Source organism: Brachyistius frenatus, unplaced genomic scaffold, assembly GCF_029030835.1.
Source record: "Brachyistius frenatus isolate BFR_SWC_R1_liver_20210118 unplaced genomic scaffold, ASM2903083v1 Contig_291, whole genome shotgun sequence".
Lineage (NCBI taxonomy): Eukaryota > Metazoa > Chordata > Actinopteri > Embiotocidae > Brachyistius > Brachyistius frenatus.
The window spans coordinates 271,881-284,309 of record NW_027210890.1 but is presented as its reverse complement, the minus strand read 5'-3'; the positions used below and the strand labels follow the sequence as shown (position 1 = coordinate 284,309).

General features: G+C 46.2%; 2 protein-coding genes across 5 annotated transcripts; both read right to left on the bottom strand.

Moving 5' to 3' along the window:
• Positions 1–1,223: 1,223 nt before the first annotated feature.
• Positions 1,224–4,991, bottom strand: LOC138635102 (zinc transporter ZIP3-like). Of its 2 annotated transcripts, none has more exons than XM_069722427.1 (3): positions 4,932–4,991; positions 3,678–4,031; positions 1,224–2,813 (listed from the first exon to the last, which is right to left on the bottom strand). In XM_069722427.1, the coding sequence occupies exons 2-3, from the start codon at positions 3,882–3,884 to the stop codon at positions 2,082–2,084; spliced, it is 939 nt and encodes a 312-aa protein (XP_069578528.1). In that variant the 5' UTR covers positions 3,885–4,031; positions 4,932–4,991; the 3' UTR covers positions 1,224–2,081. The 2 variants fall into 2 exon arrangements, with proteins under 2 accessions (XP_069578528.1, XP_069578529.1); XM_069722428.1 differs by lacking the exon at positions 4,932–4,991 and adding an exon at positions 4,122–4,210.
• Positions 4,992–5,928: 937 nt separating this feature from the next.
• On the bottom strand, positions 5,929–12,429 carry sgta (small glutamine rich tetratricopeptide repeat co-chaperone alpha). 3 transcript variants are annotated; one of them, XM_069722426.1, is made up of 12 exons: positions 12,304–12,428; positions 10,187–10,307; positions 9,735–9,838; positions 9,221–9,311; positions 8,861–8,960; positions 8,461–8,565; positions 8,211–8,346; positions 8,067–8,129; positions 7,441–7,478; positions 7,222–7,358; positions 7,119–7,191; positions 5,929–7,033 (listed from the first exon to the last, which is right to left on the bottom strand). In XM_069722426.1, the coding sequence occupies exons 2-12, from the start codon at positions 10,284–10,286 to the stop codon at positions 6,922–6,924; spliced, it is 1,059 nt and encodes a 352-aa protein (XP_069578527.1). In that variant the 5' UTR covers positions 10,287–10,307; positions 12,304–12,428; the 3' UTR covers positions 5,929–6,921. The 3 variants fall into 3 exon arrangements, with proteins under 3 accessions (XP_069578527.1, XP_069578526.1, XP_069578525.1); XM_069722425.1 differs by having other exon boundaries at positions 7,119–7,358; positions 10,187–10,330; positions 12,304–12,429; XM_069722424.1 differs by having other exon boundaries at positions 7,119–7,358.

Sequence of the window (12,429 nt, the reverse complement as noted above, 5' to 3'; positions counted from 1 at the left end):
GGAGGGGTCAGGGGTCAGCGTATCCGGCCCCTTCAGACTCCGGCGCTCTGACATCATTTCTGCGTTCGGCAAAGCTGATCGACTTCCAGCTGCTGAGTTGGAAAACTGACCGAGGCGACTTCATCGGAATTGCCGGGAGGTGAAGATGCTGCTGAAGGAGCGTCGCCACGGTTACGGCGGGTCTACGAAAGAAAAGGACAAAATACTGATGACCCTAACCCACTGATGATGATGTCACAGTTCGTGTGCTGCAGGTCCAACTAAATAAAACTATCTAAATGTGTTCGTATTGTGGGGAAAATTCACTCTCAAAACATTAAACTTTTTGTGGGTGTGATCTCCGTTTCCATGGCAACACACGGGGTACGACTAAGAACTGGAAAACAATCATTAGACTTTTATGAAACATGGGTAATGTTTCCTACTCCAGGAAGTAGTCGGACCCTTAGCAACCACCCTAGCAACAGAGAGGATTTCTAGTCTCCAACTGAATAAATACAGAACATAGAAACACTAAACTGATCAGCTAGTTCAGTCTGGTTGGAACAAAGATATCTGATGAACAAAGATATCTGATGAACAAAGATATCTGATGAACAAAGATATCTGATGAACAAAGATATCTGATGAACAAAGATATCTGATGAACTAAGATATCTGATGAACAAAGATATCTGATGATCAAAGATATCTGATGATCAAAGATATCTGAAGAACAAAGATATCTGATGAACAAAGATATCTGATGATCAAAGATATCTGATGATCAAAGATATCTGATGAACAAAGATATCTGATGAACAAAGATATCTGAAGAACAAAGATATCTGATGAACAAAGATATCTGATGAACAAAGATATCTGATGAACAAAGATATCTGATGAACAAAGATATCTGATGAACAAAGATATCTGATGAACAAAGATATCTGATGAACAAAGATATCTGATGAACAAAGATATCTGATGATCAAAGATATCTGATGAACTAAGATATCTGATGAACAAAGATATCTGAAGAACAAAGATATCTGATGAACAAAGATATCTGATGAACAAAGATATCCATGGGCTCGTGTTTTTAACATTTTAGCTCCGTGTCATGTGACGCAGGTCATCAAAGCATCGGACAGCAAGTAGTCCGTGGGAGATGTTTTTTGGCGCTGCCCTCTGGTGGTCGTGAGGCTGTACTACGACAACAGTGAAGATTCAAACACCTCCAGTCTGAGAATAATCTGGTTTTAATTCGATCACAGTTCGAAGCAGCAGGAAGAGAAACAGTTGGTTTGAGTCGGAGGGCAGTTTTACAGCAACAACACAGAAAGATAGAAAACTTTGGGTTCACAGCTGTTTGTGACGCCGAACAAACGTATATTTTAACGGTTTACTTTAACGCATCGTTGATGATGTCGCAGTCGGCCGGAGTTTTTATCTTGGAAAAAGAAAAAATTATAATTTTAATATTGAATGTCTCCTTAAAAGAGCTGAAAACAAACATCCATCATCTTCCCCCTGAAACAAGTTCCCCCTGAAACGAGTTCCTCCTGAAACGAGTTCCCCCTGAAACGAGTTCCCCCTGAAGCGAGTTCCCCCTGAAGCGAGTTCCCCCTGAAGCGAGTTCCCCTCCTGAAACGAGTTCCCCCTGAAACGAGTTCCCCCTGAAGCGAGTTCCTCCTGAAGCGAGTTCCTCCTGAAACGAGTTCCCCCTGAAGCGAGTTCCTCCTGAAACGAGTTCCTCCTGAAGGTCCGACGAATCTGTTCACTGAAACTTTATAAAATATGTCGAGAAACTCCAGAAGCACTTTTTCTAAGCAGCATGTAAATATTTCATAAATGGCTTCAAACGAACTACGAAGCAGCTGTAAGAAGGTTTTTCAGTCAGTGATTCCAGATGTTCAGGAGCCTCACAGCTGGCTGACATCAGCAGGAAGTGAAGAACGTTGATAACGACGTCAGATTTAAGAATTATTTTCCGCCGTTTGAGGAGCCGTTTCCTTCAGATGCTCCAGATGTTCGCGAACCTTCACTATAGACGAAGCCTTTTACTTTGGCGTCTCCGCACGTCGGTCACTTCCTGTCCGTCACCACTTGATGAAGACGAGCACGGCGAGCGCGGCGTACCCGAGGATGAGGAAGATCACTTTGAGCAGTCGGTCCCGTTTGTCCTCAAGTTCTCGCGACAGGATCTCGAAGAAGGTGACGAACAGGAAGGTTCCGGCGGCGAGTCCCTGCAGAACCACCGACGCCACGTCGCCCGCCAGCGTCCGCGCCGCCTCCACGCCCATCCCGACCGCCGAGCCCAGCGGGATCATCAGGCTGACCGTCACGCCCAGCTTGGCGGCGTCCTTCATGCCGAGCGACGCCTTGGCCACGCTGACGCCGAGGGCGACGGCGGCCAGCGTCTCGTGCACGGCGACGCCCAGGAAGAGGCCGCCCAGCTTGGCGCGGTCCTCCTGCAGGCCGAGCGCCACGCCCTCGAACACCGAGTGCGCCGACAGGGCGAGGACCAGGCCGGCCAGCCGCAGAGGCCCCGCCCCCGCCAGCTCGGCCGGGCCGACGCGTCCGTGCTGGTGCCCGTGGGCGCGCCCGCCGCCGCGCGACGGCGAGATGAAGGGCGTGTCGTACTCGGAGTCGCTGCCGGCTTCGGAGCCGCCGCCGTTGAAGGTCTCCAGGTCGATGAAGGACGGCGGCTCCTTGCGGAAGGTGAGGACGGCCTGCTCCGCGAACACGGTGAGGAAGAAGCCCAACATCATCATCGTCTCCGCCAGAGGGTAGTCGCTGCTGATCTGCAGCTGCCGCAACACGTCGGCCACCTGAGGAGGAACCAACCACAACCGGGTCGCCGTTAATCAACGGGAACGCACGTTTCCATCAAACGCTCATGAAGCAGCTGACAGTGAACAGCTGGTGGAGATCCGATCGGGCCGGGTCCAACAGAACCACCGCCGGCTTCGAGTTCTGGGAAAACACTTTTTCAAAGGATCTGACTTGATCGTCAATCATGAAACCATAAAAGAAGGTAAAGACAGATTATATATATGATTTTTATATTAATATAACAATAAATTGTTATTAATTAATAATTAAATAAAAAATTAATAATAGTGAAAGTTTAGTAGCGACGAAATGAACCTGGTTGGTGAAAATGTCTGAAGATCAGCTGACTTCAGGAACATGTGATGCATCACTGACGGTCCCCACAAGTGTAGAAGGACTTTTGTGTCTGTGTGTGTGTGTCTGTGTTTCTCTGTGTGTGTGTGTGTGTGTGTGTGTTTCTGTGTGTGTGTGTGTTTCTGTGTGTGTGTGTGTCTGTGTGTGTGTGTGTGTGTGTGTGTGTTTCTGTGTGTGTGTGTTTCTGTGTGTGTGTGTTTCTGTGTGTGTGTGTTTCTGTGTGTTTCTGTGTGTTTCTGTGTGTGTGTGTGTGTGTGTTTCTGTGTGTGTGTGTGTGTGTGTGTGTTTCTGTGTGTGTGTGTTTCTGTGTGTGTGTGTTTCTGTGTGTTTCTGTGTGTGTGTGTTTCTGTGTGTTTCTGTGTGTGTGTGTTTCTGTGTGTGTGTGTGTGTGTGTGTGTGTGTGTGTGTTTCTGTGTGTGTGTGTGTGTGTGTGTGTGTGTGTGTGTGTGTGTGTGTGTGTGTGTGTGTGTTTCTGTGTGTGTGTGTGTGTGTGTGTGTGTGTGTACCTTGTCTCTAACAGCTGGCAGCAGTGCATTAAAACATGTGGCCAGAAACACTCCTCCTCCAAAGGAGTTGCAGAGTGACACCGACCTCCTGCAGCGCTGCATCTTATCGTGGTCGGCCAGCAGGAGGCGCACCGGGACCAGGACGCCGGCCAGCATGAGTCCGAACAGGCCCAGCAGGCCGAGCGTCTTGGCCACCAGGATGTCCATCCTAACGGGAGGACATCCTAACGGGAGGACATCACGGCGGTTCTTCAGAGGACGATCTGCTCACAGCGATTCATGTGATCGACGTGAGGGAGAACAAGGCATGCTGGGAAATTCTGATCAATCCTGACCCAGAAAAGGCATCTTCACCTGTTGGACCCAAAACGAACCAGAACCGAGAAGTCAGACCTGCTTTCATAACAATGCCTCCTCATATGTCCCTTCACTTCAGCTACATACCGGGTTCTCTTACGGAACCGGATCAGAACCGACCGGCTGCTGCGGTCAAAATAACATTTGTAAAAGCCGGAAGTGTTTTTTCAGTGTTGACTGAGATTCACTCGTTTGTTCTTTAAATTCGTCCGTCAGACGGAAACACCGTAAAAGTCCACGAACCGGATGAACGAACCGGATGAACGTTCACGAACCGGATGAACGAACCGGATGAACGAACCGGATGAACGAACCGGATGAACGAACCGGATGAACGCTCACGAACCGGATGAACGAACCGGATGAACGAACCGGATGAACGAACCGGATGAACGCTCACGAACCGGATGAACGAACCGGATGAACGAACCGGATGAACGAACCGGATGAACGAACCGGATGAACGCTCACGAACCGGAGCTGAGTTCATTCTCAGTTATCTTCGTGATGTTCATGTCGGCGCTGCCGGAAACAAACGTTAAATACACACCGCTTCCTGTAGGGAATTTCAAAATAAAGCATTAATCTCGCTTTGTAACTATCGACAATTTATATCTATTTACAATATATGACGTCACTATCTGTAACAACATATATTTACGTGTATAACTTGATCGCTTCCAGTTTGTAAAACAAAACGTCACCGCGTCAATAAAACAAACATTTCCGGTCCGACAGGCTAACAGCGGCTAACGCTGGTTAGCTCCCGAGCAGCTAACGAAGCTAAGTCGCTGCGGTCAGAGGAACCCGGATGTTGTGCTCGCTGAGCAGGAACGAAGACTTCATCTCAGCAGCGACATGTTGAAGCACGAACGAGCCGTGGGAGCGCGTGTTTACCTGTCCGACATCCGCCTTCTTCCGCAGCAGGTGCATTACAAACACTTCCGCGTCTACGTCATTACCCCGTGGTGGTGGGTGTCCTGATGACGTCACCAGAGACCGGGACCGTTTCGATAAGTGATTTACAAATGTAGGTCAAAATCAAATGTTTATAAGCCTTAAAAGAAAGTTTAGACATGTTAAGTGTAACCACAGCGTTATTTATTCATACATTTGATAAAGTGTCAATTAAAAAAACATGAAAGAAATGTTTTTCTCAAATTCAATATAAAAAGTACAATAAATGTGTTTATTTTTCTATGTTTAAAGATTTTCTTTAAAAAAAAAACGTGCAAAATGTGTTGCCCAGAATTTGAAGTGTTTTTCTTTTTAAATGTTGATAAAGATGAAGGTATATTTATGGTTTTTGTTCGTTTCATCTTCTTCTCTTCCTTCTAACCTGCCCACGTCTTTGTGTTTTGCGTTCGTCGTCTGTCGGTTGCGTTTTGTGGTTTTTGTCGGCGTTGTTTTGCATCATCTTTGATTTGCATCACTCGTCTTCGTTGCCTTCGTTCGGCGTCTTTGTGGTTTTCCGTTGTGCTTCTTTGTTTTGCGTCACTGTCCCGTTTGTTGTTGTTGTTGTTGTTGTTGTGTGTATTTGTTTGATCGTTTTGTGTTTTTTTAGCAGTTAGAAGCAGAACAGCGTGAATAAAAAACAGATTTCTACGTCATTTTAGAAGCCGGGTTTTCTTATTGTACGTGATTTATTTTCTTTAGACCGCCTGCAGCAGCAAAGAGACGAGTCGTACGACTTCTGTTCATTAATGTGAAGCCTCGTGATTGGTTGTGAAGCCTCGTGATTGGTTGTGAAGCCTGTGATTGGTTGTGAAGCCTCGTGATTGGTTGTGAAGCCTGGTGATTGGTTATGAAGCCTATGATTGGTTGTGAAGCCTGTGATTGGTTGTGAAGCCTGGTGATTGGGTGTGAGGAACTGAATGAGACGTCAGACAGGAAGTAAAATGTTGAGATGCTCTTTTTTATTTAAACTGTGTTCAAACTGCCTCCCTGCTGCCTCCTCCCTGCTCCATGTGACCGAGGAGTTCCTCACTCATTTACACTAAATTAACCCTGACGCACACACACACACACACACACACACACACACACACACACACACACACACACACACACACACACACACACAGGACCAACAAAATGTTACACTGTGTTGTTTTTAGAGGAAGAAAAAGACATTTCCAGCTTCTACAGCTGTTGAACGTCTGCGATCGATCTTCCTGTCAGAGCGTCGTCGACCAGTTGTTGATCCGATCGTCCTCCTGAAGACACACAGAGCCGCAGGAAGTGGGTGGAGTTATTTTTTTTGGGTGACCTCGCTGTCGCTCTCATGCAGGAATTATTCAGTGATGGAAAAACAAAACTTCCTTTTAGTCCTTCGAGTTACGATGATGCAGATCGGAACGGAAAAAAAAAAAAAAAAGTTCAGACGGTGCTTTCGGCTCCTCCCCCTCACAAACATGTCCAATCTGAAACAGACAGGAAGTAGAGTCAGGAAACATTCAGAGGAAATAGAATAATACCAGTCAGAATAAAGGAGGACATGTTCACAGTTTTATTCCATAAACTGTTCCTCTCAGTAGCTCAAAGGCTTTTCATGGGAAAATCTGCAGGAAGCTTTAGGTTTAATTGCGAGGGAATTATGATTTAACTACACGTTAGCATTTTATTTTATATTGAATTTTAATGTTTACTTAAAAGAAGGTTGAATTTGTCTGAACACATTTCTTATAAAGTGACCATATTTGGACAAGCTGTAACCTGCATTTTTCAGACTTGAAGCTACGAACTCATTTATAAACAGTCTGTGCTTCTTCCTTATTTCCCTTTTTTACTGGCGCCTGGTTGTCATGTGTTACTCCTGTCAGAAGGTGGCAGTAAAGCATCTAAAAGAGATTATGGGTATTATTTTAGTGTACTTACCGTGCGAGCGTCACGGCTGCTCCTCGTTACCGGTGCTCGGCGGTCGGTTGCGCATTTGACTCCTCAGCTGTTCGATGAGTTCGGGGTTCTGTTGCTGCATCTGCTGTGCGAACTGTTGACCTCTGTGACACAAACAACAACAAAAACACCCGTTTACATTGATGACGTCATCAAACCGCAGCTTTACACCTGCACTCAGGTACGTACGCCTGGATCAGTCCTGATAAATCTCCGCCTCCTGGAGCTCCGGGGACGGGACCGGGACCGGGACCTCCACCGCCTCCACTTCCTACTCCACCTCCTACTCCACTTCCTACTCCACTTCCTACTCCACCTCCTACTCCACCTCCTACTCCACCTCCTAGTCCTCCTAAACCTCCTCCTAATCCACCACCTCCTCCTCCTCCTCCCATCCCGCCGTACGCTCCAGACATCATCCCCGACATCCTGCAGGACAGAGAGGAGACAGGAAGTTAACACCGACAAAACCAGAGAAGAAACCACGACTGATGAAGTGGGCGGGGCTTACAGCTGCTGGACCTGAGGGTTGTTCATCAGAGACGACGCCTGCAGAGAGAAACGGACACATTAACACAGCAACACCACCCCCATCAGGTCACACTGGGAACTACAACACCACCCCCATCAGGTCACACTGAGAACTACAACACCACCCCCATCAGGTCACACTGGGAACTACAACACCACCCCCATCAGGTCACACTGAGAACTACAACACCACCCCCATCAGGTCACACTGGGAACTACAACACCACCCCCATCAGGTCACACTGGGAACTACAACACCACCCCCATCAGGTCACACTGAGAACTACAACACCGCCCCCATCAGGTCACACTGAGAACTACAACACCACCCCCATCAGGTCACACTGAGAACTACAACACCGCCCCCATCAGGTCACACTGAGAACTACAACACCGCCCCCATCAGGTCACACTGAGAACTACAACACCGCCCCCATCAGGTCACACTGAGAACTACAACACCGCCCCCATCAGGTCACACTGAGAACTACATCATAAAAATTACTGTCTGCTCTGAGGCAGAGGCCCAAATGAATGTTTCCGTTTGTGTCCGTTGGATTAAACATCCCAAATATTAAAATCTGTAGTTGGAGAACAAACACTCACCATGTTCATGAAGCCGGGGTTACTGAGTAAACCAGCCAGGTCCACTCCGCCCATCCCTGCAGTCTGAGAGAAACACATTCACGTCACCACGGAGCCTCCGTCACCACGCCGCCGCTCAGGAAGCTCATCTCGTCTGTTTCTTACCGGACTAGACGTCTCCATCTTCTCCTCTGCGATCTTCAGGTTGGTTTTGTAGGTGTCGTTGTCGGGGTCCAGCTCCAGAGCTTTCTTGTAGTAACCGGCTGCTTCTGTGTGTTTGTTGAGGCTGGCCAGAGCCAAGCTGAAAGACGAGGAGGAAAAACTGATTGATGGACGATCAGAAAAGCGTCAGCAGGAGCTACGAAGCTCCCGTCTGCCATCGTAGCACCGACAGAGGGAGGAGGCGGAGTCTCACCCCATCCGTCCGTAGGCTTTGCTGTAGTTGGGGTCGATGCTGATGGCCTGTTCGCAGTCCTGCACGGCTCCTGCGTAGTTCCCCAGTTTACTGTAGGCTGCAGCCCTGCAGGGAGAACAGGTCTAACCATTAACTTTATTTCATTCATTTTGTGGTTTTCATACTTTTCCGTTTCCTCTGTGAAATTCAGCGTCTTCAAGTTTATCAACAAAGGTTCATTCAGGAAACAACGTTTTATAGAGATGATGAGCTTCAGGCAGGAGTCCTCATCGATCACGAGCTGAACTGGGAACTAATTCATGACACGATTTTATTTGAAGACACTGGGAGTTACAGTGAAGCATCTCAGGTCGTGTGTTTTTGAGCCCGAGCGTTCTGACGGAGATGAGGAAGAACCGACCTGTTGCAGTAGTAGACGGCGTTCTGAGGGTTGATGGCGATGGCCTTCGAGTAAAACTCAACAGCAGCAGCAAAGTTCTCCACCTTCATCTGGTCGTTACCTGTGGAGACAGAGCACCTCGTTCACCTGCTGCGCTGCCCCCTACTGGTCAACATTGTTCTCTCCTGATAACAGCTGAAGTTCAGGATTAGGACCTTTTTACACGGTTGAATTATATTTAGTTTGTGAGTTAATAATCTCTTCAGGGTTGTTTGATTCTTTATTTTAGAGCTGAGCTTCCTAAAAACTCCTCTTTTAAATCCTCAAACTGACGATAACACGTCTTAAAATGAAACAAACAAAACCGCTCCGTCGTCTCACCGTCACTTTTCAGCCTCTCTGCCTCGGATCTTTCGTCCTCGCTCGGAGAGTCCGGAGTCGAGTTGTTGTTGACTTGCGACTGAGCTGGAAACTGTCGTAAAACAGACACGAAAAAAAAAACAGTCAGGTGTGACACCGACACGCTAACTACACGCTAACGACACACTAACGACACGCTAATGACACACTAACGACACGCTAACGACATGCTAAGTACACGCTAACTACACGCTAATGACACTAACTACAAGCTAATGACACTAACTACACGCTAATGACACGCTAACGACACGCTAACTACACAATAACTACATGCTAAGTACACACTAACTACACACTAAGTACACACTAACTACACAACGTTAAAACGGATTAATCTGATGTTTCTGCAGGTTTGACATTTTCTGTATTTTGGTAATTTTTTTTTAACATCTTATGAGTTTCAGACAAAAGGAAAAAAATGTTTTTAAATTTTTTTAAAACGTCTGAGGATGAAATGACAGCGTGAGTGTACCTTCGCGGTGGCGGAGGCGAAGATCTCCGGTAACGTCATGGGGACGGAGAGACTTTGGTCGTCGGTGGAAACATCGAACGCCGTCTCCAAACACTGAACGGCAACTGAGGAGCAGCGAGAACACGTCAACGTCACGCGACGACGTCAAACACGCAAACTCTTCGTTTGGGTCGGATGTGACTTTTATTTAAAGCAGCAGCATTCAGCGCCATCTAGTGGTGAGGTCGCAGCCTGCAGCCAAGGTTTATTCTGAGGTAACGAACAACGATGATTCTTTACTTCCAGCTGATTCAACACAAATGAAAACATCAATATTTTATTTTATGTTTTTCATTTGTGCAAACTGATCGTGGCAGATTTAGTTTCCATGAAGAAAACAAAGATGTTTTCTACAGGAAGTAGAAATATTAGAAGAGATGATCAACTAGTACAGAACAAACGTGTGTTCATACCTTCCAGACTCTCCTGGGCGCCCGAGCTCAGGTTCCCCGAGTGCAGCTGGTCGTGGAGGAAGCGGATGATGGAGAAGGCGAGGCGCTTGTTGTCTGTCATGGTTGATGGAGGAGAGACACCCTGAAAGGAACGACAGCTTCACGCTGCTGGATGCAGATGATGATGATGAACCAACATCTGGAACAGCAGCTGACAGATCAAACAAGCGGCTTTCAAGAGGTCACTTGAACCGGAAACTCATTAACAGTAAACGTTCCTCGCGTTTTAAACCGTTTTAAACCTCACGTTTTAAACCGTTTTAAACCTCACGTTTTATGTTTTAAACCGTTTAAACCGTTTTAAACCTAACGTTTTAAACCGTTTTAAACCTAATGTTTTAAACCTCACGTTTTAAACCTCGCGTTTAAAACTGTTTTAAACCGTTTTAAACCTCGCGTTTTAAACCGTTTTAAACCTAATGTTTTAAACCGTTTTAAACCTAACGTTTTAAACCGTTTTAAACCTCACGTTTTAAACCGTTTTAAACCTCACGTTTTAAACCGTTTTAAACCTAATGTTTTAAACCGTTTTAAACCGTTTTAAACCTCACGTTTTAAACCTCGCGTTTTAAACTGTTTTAAACCGTTTTAAACCTCGCGTTTTAAACCGTTTTAAACCTCGCGTTTTAAACCTCGCGTTTTAAACCGTTTTAAACCTCGCGTTTTAAGCCGTTTTAAACCTCCTGTTTTAAACCTCCTGTTTTAAACCTCCTGTTTTAAACCGTTTTAAACCTCCTGTTTTAAACCGTTTTAAACCTCCTGTTTTAAACCGTTTTAAACCTCCTGTTTTAAACCTCCTGTTTTAAACCGTTTTAAACCTCCTGTTTTAAACCGTTTTAAACCTCACGTTTTAAACCGTTTTAAACCTCACGTTTTAAACCGTTTTAAACCTCACGTTTTAAACCGTTTTAAACCTCGCGTTTTAAACTGTTTTAAACCTCACGTTTTAAACCTCACGTTTTAAACCGTTTTAAACCTCACGTTTTAAACCTCGCGTTTTAAACTGTTTTAAACCTCGCGTTTTAAACTGTTTTAAACCTCGCGTTTTAAACCTCGCGTTTTAAACCGTTTTAAACCTCGCGTTTTAAACCGTTTTAAACCTCGCGTTTTAAACCGTTTTAAACCTCCTGTTTTAAACCTCCTGTTTTAAACCTCCTGTTTTAAACCTCCTGTTTTAAACCTCACGTTTTAAACCTCACGTTTTAAACCTCCTGTTTTAAACCGTTTTAAACCTCCTGTTTTAAACCGTTTTAAACCTCGCGTTTTAAACCTCCTGTTTTAAACCTCCTGTTTTAAACCTCACATTTTAAACCTCACGTTTTAAACCTCACGTTTTAAACCGTTTTAAACCTCCTGTTTTAAACCTCACGTTTTAAACCGTTTTAAACCTCCTGTTTTAAACCGTTTTAAACCTCCTGTTTTAAACCGTTTTAAACCTCCTGTTTTAAACCTCCTGTTTTAAACCTCCTGTTTTAAACCTCCTGTTTTAAACCTCCTGTTTTAAACCTCCTGTTTTAAACTCGGAACATTTCCCGTCGTCACCAGACTCCGGTCTAAATCCTGCCGGTTTAACGCCGCGGAGAGCAGAAGTTTAATGAGATTCAGTTTGTGGGATTAAAACCTGACTGGAAGAAGATCAGTCGACAGCCATCGGGCAGTGACCCATCTCACAGGAACGGAACCAGCTGGGTTCTGGTTCCGGCCGGTTCTCCTTCCACCTCGTATTTAAGTCGTGATGTGACAACAAGGCGCGACGAGATGCTTTAAACGTGTGAATCTCAGAGCTGCTGGAGTTGGTAAAGTGCGCCGAACCGAACACGAGTTCCCGGTGGTTCATTAGATGTCCTGACTTTGGGTCCAGCAGCCGTCCGGTTCGACCCAGAATCAGAACCGCTGTGTTGCACGAGTTTTAAACGGAGCTTCGCGTGACGTGTTCGCCGCACCACAAAGGCACGGTGCTAACGGCTAGCTGGCTAGCTGAGCTCACGCTCCCGGAGATTACACTCCGGTGCTGCCGTGAACGTAGAACTGTCACGCTTTGCCAAGCGGGGACCTGAAAAGCAACGCGTTGTTCCCACCTGCTGTCTCCGTGGCGTGACGCGGACTTTGCCGACGACGGAGACTTCACGTTAGCTCCGCTTCTTCGAGTAGCCGTCACTGAGCTAGCTAAATCGCTTGTCGCCGACCTATGTCGTCATGTCCAG

Bases quoted from the DNA above. Each gene is read 5' to 3' on its own strand.
- LOC138635102 (XM_069722427.1), bottom strand. From the start codon at position 3,884: ATGGACATCCTGGTGGCCAAGACGCTCGGCCTGCTGGGCCTGTTCGGA. The intron at 2,814-3,677 runs GTACACACACAC...GTTCCTCCTCAG, and splicing joins TGCCAGCTGTTAGAGACAAG to GTGGCCGACGTGTTGCGGCA.
- sgta (XM_069722425.1), bottom strand. From the start codon at position 10,286: ATGACAGACAACAAGCGCCTCGCCTTCTCCATCATCCGCTTCCTCCAC. The intron at 9,839-10,186 runs GTATGAACACAC...GCTGCTCCTCAG, and splicing joins CGCCCAGGAGAGTCTGGAAG to TTGCCGTTCAGTGTTTGGAG. The intron at 7,479-8,066 runs GTGAGTGTTTGT...TTCTCTCTGCAG, and splicing joins ACCCCGGCTTCATGAACATG to GCGTCGTCTCTGATGAACAA.